Here is a 7,597-nt window from a genome sequence, read left to right as displayed (position 1 = left end):
TATTGCCACAGAAGTGCAGTATTATGGACTGATGTGGGAAGAATCAGTCCTGAAATTCTGTGTGTTTGCTCCGCTTCCAGGATGAACTCATCCCCATCCAGTGGTAATGTTAGCCCCTTTAACATGCATCAGGATAGGTCGCCAATGACTCATCCCCAGACCAGCAGCAACGTGAGTCTTCAACATTTAATGTGTGTGTGAGAGAGCCCATACAACACCAGTCAAACGTTTGGGCACACCTTCTCAATCAAGGCCTTGTCTTTATTTGTGTCAGTTTCTACATTGTATAATAATAGTGACTATTTCAAAACTATCATATTGTTCCCCCCAAAAAAAGATGGCTGAGCGGTGAGGGAGTCGGGCTAGTAATCTTTATGGGATGGTCACCTGGAGGGGTTTCCAGAAGAGTTCACACACTTGTTGTCTGCTTTTCGTTACTCTGTGGTCCAACTAGGCCCCCCAACCCTCGCTCCTCACCTGCAGGCAGGACCTAATGGATACCGAACTGTCTTCCCCAATATTTTGTTCTCTGTTCTTGAACCTGACTCAAAATAGCAGCTTTTGATGATGATCGTTCACGGATCACTTCAAAGATGATTGAGAGACGTGTGCAAAGCTCTCATCAAGACAACGGGCGAATACCAGGAAGAATCTCAAATACAAAATCCATTTTGATTAGTTTGACACTTTTTGGGGGTTACTATATACTTCCATTTGTCATTTCATGGTTTTGAGACATTGCCTTCACTGTTAATCTACAATGTAAAAAATAGTTAATAACTACTAGAATGAGTGGGTGTATCCGAACCTTTAACTGGTGCTGTCCGTACATGCGTTAGTGTGACTTTATGCTGAGGAATGAGTGCGTTGGTGTGGGTGCATGCACTTACCTGTGTGATGCCCACCAAGGTGCCAAACGGAGAGGTTATGGATAACGAGCTGCCAGGAAAGTCCAACACCGAGGACGAACTGCACAATGGTCCTGTCTCTGCTGGAGAATCACTGGGTATTTACCTGCCTAGCAATGGAATCACTCTACCTGAATGACCGAGCTAACCACTCACATACCTTGCTAGCTACCTCACTACTGTGCCTAAATACCTATCTAACAAGGAACTAGTGTTACCAAAGTACCTAGCTACTTAGATCATTATTATCCCTAAAATACACTATTCCTAGCTAACTATGCCACTACTGTCTCTTATCTATTTAACTACTAACTACCTCACCAGTCTTGCGAGTAGCTACCTAACGTTGTACATAAAGAACACATCTACCGACCAAAACATCTGAAACTAAGCATCCTATTTAACTACTGTACTGAGAAGACCTAGCTAGTGCTGTAGCTAAAACACCTGGCTGGTTCACTGACTCGTGTCCCCCCATCCTCTGTGTAGGGGACAACGCTCAGCTGGACCTGGACAGTGTTGTGGGTCCCGGGCTCGGTGGCCTTAGCAACGACGAGGCCGCCATGGCGGTCATCATGAGCCTGCTGGAGACGGACGCCAACCTGGGCGAGGCCGTTGACTTTGACGAGATGCACTGGTCACTCTAGAACATCACAGGGGCCTCTGTCTAATCTTCTCCTTCAGCCCCTCAGACCATCACAATCTTATTTTTTATTTTTTTTCAAAATGTATTTATTACCGGTTTTTCCACCTAAGTTGTGGAATTTTCAGGCGGCTACTCTAAAACTCTAAAATCAATTTGAATTATTAACAATAAGGGACCCCAGCCCCCCTCCTTCTCCAAACACCCCTATCTCTGCACCAGTAGGAGGACATGGAGCTGAGGGGAAAGTCTTCAAAGGCTCTGCCTGTAAAGCCTTCAGAACCACCAGACAGTCATGGGAAGTTCTGTCCATTATTGCTCTCCACAAACGTTCTGTCCCTCATAAGGAGACTTGACTATGAAAGAGCTGCGGAAGCAATGTGGAATAACCCAGCCAACCTCTAGGACACTAGGACCCAGGAACGTAGGCCTCCCCGGATGGAGGTTTCTGTTTCCTGGATCTATCTAGCTACACTTGAACAAAGGACAGAAGTGAAGATGAAGCTAAACAGGCGCACTGAAAGTGATGACGTGTTTTTGGAAACAATGTATTTTCTGAATAATAGTAATTGGATAAATATATGTATATGTTTTGACCTCGATAGAGGGATTGTGTTATCTCCCAGGGTATATCTCAATCATCTGGGTTTCTTCACATCTGATGGAGAAACGGAGTCATCTGTGCTCAGATAATTGGCCAACCAGTCAGCTTATGCTTGTGTGTCTGTCCAATAGAAAAGCCCAAAACCTCAGACAAGCACACGACGATGATGTGCGTAGGTCCTAGCCAGTCATGCTGAGGGAACAAGGTGTTCCATGAGTAGAAGTCATAAGGACACGTGCTGGAGCACAACATTCAAGTCTTTCAAGTCAGTGATGTGTTGGTTTTCTGTAGGATCCCTGTCAGAGTCAGGGCAGGTGAGGCAGTACCTCAGGAAGCCTCTAACCAGAACCAATCCTCGCTCATCCTGTTCACTCACAATATTTCCACTGTTTTAATTTGTATTGAATGAAAATGTGTATTTGACAACGTGGTTCTTCTGTATTCTCATGTTGTGTGTGTGTGTGATTCCCATGCTGGGGACAGATGATTATAGACAGTGTTCAGACACCACAGACAAGATGCAGTTTTTTGAACAACTAGTTGGTTGAATTCTTTTTGCATTAAACCATGGCCATAAGGGTGGGTGGGGCCTGCACAAGGCCAGCCAGGATGGCCGTATCAGTGCCGCACGCTGGCTGTTGATTTGCGGTTTCCTGGGACAGTGCTCGGCGTAATGGTTTAACATTCCACAACACTAGACCCTCTGCTATTTACGTCATGTGATCACGGTCACGACCATACACTCTTGCATTTTAATGAGGTGAATGGACCTTTTGACCAGAGTGATGGGCTGTACACAGCCAGACAAGAAGCGGTTTTAAAATGGTTTAAGCCAATCTAGATTCAGATGAACTTGCTGAGATCAGCAGGTGTTGCAGAAGACTTGTAGTCTGTCAGCAGGCAAAGCGGACCTTCTTCACTGCCAGTGGACAGTGTGACGGTCCACAGTGGAAGGTCAGTGGTTATGGACGGAAGCCGCAGCGCCATGTTTTGATTACAGTCCCGAACCACTCCAACACCTCCGCATGTTCTATTGCTGTTCTAGGACACGGCCACCTATTATGGTCTGTCTATCATGCTCTGTGCCAGTGTGGACTGTGGAGAAGAAGACCTCGGTCTCTGACTGATGCTTGAAACCTCAGGGCCATGCCTACATGGACCAGCTGCCTGTGTTTGAAGTGCCGTCTGGCCCGTCCGAGTCTCCACACTTTTTCAGAGGAGTTTTCAGGACCATTCATCCTATCTTGATGCAACGTTGGGTGAATCTGGGGCGATTCGTTCACCTCTTTGCTTGCCGCACACAAATCCAGCCATCTAATGCCTGATTAGAGATGGCCTGGATGAATGAGCCTTGGGCAGAGGCATCAACGCTCATTCTAGCCACACCAGCGAGCTAAGAAGGCCGGTGCCATAGATAAGACTGGTCCTATGACAGGTAAAATGTCATACCATATGTGTTTTAGCTACAAGGTTATTCTATTTCTTACCCCTAAAATCACTGTACTGTATTTGTGGAAGTCCTGGGTTATGAAACTGTCAGTGAGCTTGTACCAACAGTTCCACTTGTTGGGGGAGCCATCTAGTGGAGACTGAGGGTAATAACTCATCGGTGGTAACTACTTCTCTCCCAGTTTGGCAAACAGTTTTGCCAGGGTAGTTTTTTTTTTTTTTTTTTTAACCTTGTTAACTATTTGTTACCTATTTTGTGTTCCCTTTAGTGTCAGGCCCTGCTAACAAACTGCATGCAATTTATATAGAAGCTTTTAGTTTGTTTGTTATTTTGGTTCTTTGGATTAAAGGTTATTTGCCTTATAAGAGGGGGAGGGAGGGTCTGAAAGACCAGTGTTTCATCACCAGCCTACATGCACACAGAAAGAGCCTATCCTACCGTAGGGCCCCTGTTCTCCTACATGGAACACAAGCATGTCAGAAGCTCTCGTAGTCCAAACCTCCATCATATCCTTTGACATCGCTGTTGGTATTGTTTTTTTGTTTCATTTTTTTTTTCATTTGAGATGTTGTCATTGTTTTGGGGGGGTCATAATGAAGCAGTTGTTTGTTTATGGTGTAATTGCTGCTACTGTCAACTGGGCCGGTTTGTGGCACAACAGGATAGGTGCAGCTCTCCGGCCTGTCTTGTAACAAAAGGTTCTTAATAAACATTAGTTTTATGAACAACATACTTGGCATGGGAACATACATACACTTTAAATATGCCAATATACCTTCCACCACCACTGTATGTCTTCAGCTGTATATGCAATCATTTGATTGTCTTTCCTATCTGGGCAGTTGAGGTATTTTTCCGTACAAAGCTTTGCAGCAAATGACACTCCCCCCAAGACCTTGATGACAAGGCCAAGGATAACCGTCAATGCTTTCTGGATGATTACATTGACGTCAGTCAGGCCCACCTGCCACCAGTCCTGTGGCTCCCCACCTGGAGATGGTGCGTCGGCTGGACTGCAGGCCAATCGTAAGTGTGATTAAAACGAGCGGGGTAAGCTAGGATGATTATAAAGTCATCGGCAGAGTGGAGGGTGAGGCGTACTGGCTTGAGGATGGGACAGGCTGCCACTCTGCAAGGAAGGCAAGGGGGGACCTATGTGATGGAGCTTCATGAGTGGTTCAGGTGAGATATGAAGCTTTGCCAGTGGTTCAGGTGAGATATGAAGCTTTACCAGTGGTTCAGGTGAAATATGAAGCTTTACCAGTGGTTCAGGTGAGATATGAAGCTTTACCAGTGGTTCAGGTGAGATATGAAGCTTTACCAGTGGTTCAGGTGAGATATGAAGCTTTACCAGTGGTTCAGGTGAGATATGAAGCTTTACGAGTGGTTCAAGTGAGATATGAAGCTTTACCAGTGGTTCAGGTGAGATATGATGCTTTGCGAGTGGTTCAGGTGAGATATGATGCTTCATGAGTGGTTCAGGTGAGATATGAAGCTTCATGAGTGGTTCAGGTGAGATATGAAGCTTTACCAGTGGTTCAGGTGAGATATGAAGCTTTACCAGTGGTTCAGGTGAGATATGAAGCTTTACGAGTGGTTCAGGTGAGATATGATGCTTTACCAGTGGTTCAGGTGAGATATGAAGCTTTACCAGTGGTTCAGGTGAGATATGAAGCTTTACGAGTGGTTCAGGTGAGATATGATGCTTTACCAGTGGTTCAGGTGAGATATGAAGCTTTACCAGTGGTTCAGGTGAGATATGATGCTTTGCGAGTGGTTCAGGTGAGATATGATGTTTTGCGAGTGGTTCAGGTGAGATATGATGGGGCTTTCCTTCACTGGCTGCTGTTTGGGACCTGTGCACATGATTAATTTCTACTGTAAGGAAGGTTCAGCATATACACAGTAGGTGAGCCAGCAGTTTTTCCTCATTCAATCGTAATAGTCAAAACGTCCTTTAATTTGAGAGTGATTGATCAAGAAGTATGATATTCACCATGGAGGCATGTATTTATTCAAATCAATTTAAATTCACCGTAAGGTTTGGGTGTTTTTTTTTAATGTGAAGCCCAACAAAAGATTGTCAGGAAGATTGACAGAGAGAAACTTGTCATCCAACATACTAGAGTTTGGATTATCTTATCTGGCCATTAGCTAATTTACATGTGCTCAAATCTGTATAGTCAGTCATTCTTAAAACGAATTCCTGGATGAACTGTAAACAAGATCCTACCCCTATATTGTAATGTGTGGTCAAGCAGGATAGGTAATGTGAAGGAAGAGTGACAGGGTACAGTTAGTCTGGGATACCCTAATTCTCTCCATGTAAACCAGATGAGAGTAACCGCTTGTTTCAATAAGAGATGTGTCGCTGAAACAGTCGTGGACCCTCCTCAGTCTGCTCAGTAACCTAATGCACACATGGTGTTGCTAAACTGGGATCTGTTTGTTCATGTTTTTGTTTAGTCGTCAATGTGAATGTTTGTTTCTGTGTGTGTGTTTGGCCCTTTCCCGTGGTAGAAAGTTCATGAGCGAGTGTCCCAGTGGACTAATCACCCTGCACGAGTTCAGACGTCACTTCTGCAAAGGGACAGTAGGCCACGAGTCGGCTGAGTATGCAGAGCAGATCTTCCGCACCTTGGACAACAACGGGGTAGGCTGCAGACATTACACTGTGACCACAGAAACACTGTGACCACAGAAACACTGTGACCACAGAAACACTGTGACCACAGAAACACTGTGACCACAGAAACACTGTGACCACAGAAACACTGTGACCACGGAAGCACTGCAACACAAGGAAATCGAGTAAATTAACCATGAATTATTTCGGCAAAAATTGTGGTGAATGAATGGACTTTGAGTGTTACGCCCTTGCTGTTGAAGGTAGGTAAAACAAGAGGGGGATTTAAGTGAGAAGAGGCGTGCATATTTTACATGCCACAAGGACAGTTGACACCCCTACATTATTACAATTTAGTTCCAGTCACACCGTCCATCCGTGGTGGGACTGCCTGGGTGACTGAGGAGGCTGGTTCCCTTGCAGGACGGAGTGGTGGACTTCAAGGAGTATGTGACAGCCATCAGCATGTTGACCCAGGGCTCTGCGGTGGAGAAGCTGCGCTGGTCCTTTAAGCTGTATGACAAGGACAAGGATGGGGCCATCACCCGGGGGGAGATGCTGGGCATCATGCAGGTGGGGTCCAGCTATTTAATGGGGGAGAGCTGATTTATATCAGTGACACAAAAATGACAAAGATCTGTCCCATGACTAAAAAGTTTCGGTCAGATTGAGATGCCCTCAGATATTCAGTCAAATTGAGATGCCGTCAGATATTTTCCAATGCTTTTGAGGAATGGATCAATGTAAGTGACCCAGGTGTGTTCCCAGTCTAACTGGTGCAGTGTTCTGCCTGATGTGCTGTGTGGGGCAAACCTAATTAACATTCATTCATTCAGATCGCTTAAAAGGACAATTCAGTCAGTTGACCTAGTTTGAAGCTATTGGATCCTGTTATGGTTGTTGTAATCCACTAGTTGGAGCCTGAGGGTGTTGTTTTAAAACGGGGCTGTTCCCTGTTTAAAGGCAGTGTACAAGATGAGCTTGGCAACAGCTATTACCAAACCTAACCCTCTCACTGCTGAGGAGTGTACCAACAGGATGTTCATCAGACTGGACAAAGACAAAAATGGTTAGACACACTCGTGCCTACACAAAGATGGCTGCATGTTCACACACGCAGATATTTCGCAACTCCCTGCGACGTCTCTATGGGTCACACTGTTCTCCCTCTGTCCTCTGCCCAGCCATCATCAGCCTGGAGGAGTTCATCGAGGGGGCTCTGGAGGACGAGTGGATCAGGGAGATTCTGGAGTGTGACCTCCACAACGTCAAGGTGGAGCGGGCCCTGAAGGTCCAACCTGGACCCTAGCCCTGGGACTGGTGAAGCCTTCCCTTGGAGTACTTCCTCATGGGGGGGGGGGGGGGG

The 7,597-nt window shown here is 45.7% G+C and overlaps 2 protein-coding genes across 3 annotated transcripts in view; both read left to right on the top strand.

The window, feature by feature from the left end:
- The window catches only part of bmal2 (basic helix-loop-helix ARNT like 2), a 12,324-nt gene extending 7,989 nt beyond the window's left edge, over positions 1 to 4,335 (top strand). For both annotated transcript variants that reach the window (XM_084672009.1, XM_084672010.1), the window contains exons 15-17: positions 81 to 171; positions 910 to 1,006; positions 1,398 to 4,335. In XM_084672009.1, the coding sequence (XP_084528135.1) occupies positions 81 to 171; positions 910 to 1,006; positions 1,398 to 1,555 (346 nt within the window). In that variant the 3' untranslated portion in view covers positions 1,556 to 4,335. The remainder of the gene's footprint in view (positions 1 to 80; positions 172 to 909; positions 1,007 to 1,397) is intronic.
- A 324-nt stretch (positions 4,336 to 4,659) lies between these two features.
- Positions 4,660 to 7,578, top strand: LOC146258196 (guanylyl cyclase inhibitory protein). Its single transcript, XM_084672011.1, has 5 exons — positions 4,660 to 4,787; positions 6,126 to 6,258; positions 6,655 to 6,804; positions 7,195 to 7,300; positions 7,416 to 7,578. Exons 1-5 carry the CDS (start codon positions 4,666 to 4,668, stop codon positions 7,538 to 7,540), a joined length of 636 nt encoding a protein of 211 aa, XP_084528137.1. The 5' UTR covers positions 4,660 to 4,665; the 3' UTR covers positions 7,541 to 7,578.
- Positions 7,579 to 7,597: the final 19 nt, after the last annotated feature.

The sequence above is a fragment of the Hypomesus nipponensis genome, chromosome 14 (genome assembly GCF_054491055.1).
Source record: "Hypomesus nipponensis isolate SF chromosome 14, ASM5449105v1, whole genome shotgun sequence".
NCBI classification, from domain to species: domain Eukaryota; kingdom Metazoa; phylum Chordata; class Actinopteri; order Osmeriformes; family Osmeridae; genus Hypomesus; species Hypomesus nipponensis.
Note: the sequence above shows the minus strand (reverse complement) of the source record. Positions and strands in the feature narration are given on the sequence as shown.

Coding starts and splice junctions, on each gene's coding strand:
- LOC146258196 (XM_084672011.1), top strand. CDS start 4,666: ATGATTATAAAGTCATCGGCAGAGTGGAGGGTGAGGCGTACTGGCTTG. Junction 6,259..6,654: donor GCACCTTGGACAACAACGGG/GTAGGCTGCAGA, acceptor GTTCCCTTGCAG/GACGGAGTGGTGGACTTCAA. Junction 7,301..7,415: donor ACTGGACAAAGACAAAAATG/GTTAGACACACT, acceptor TCCTCTGCCCAG/CCATCATCAGCCTGGAGGAG.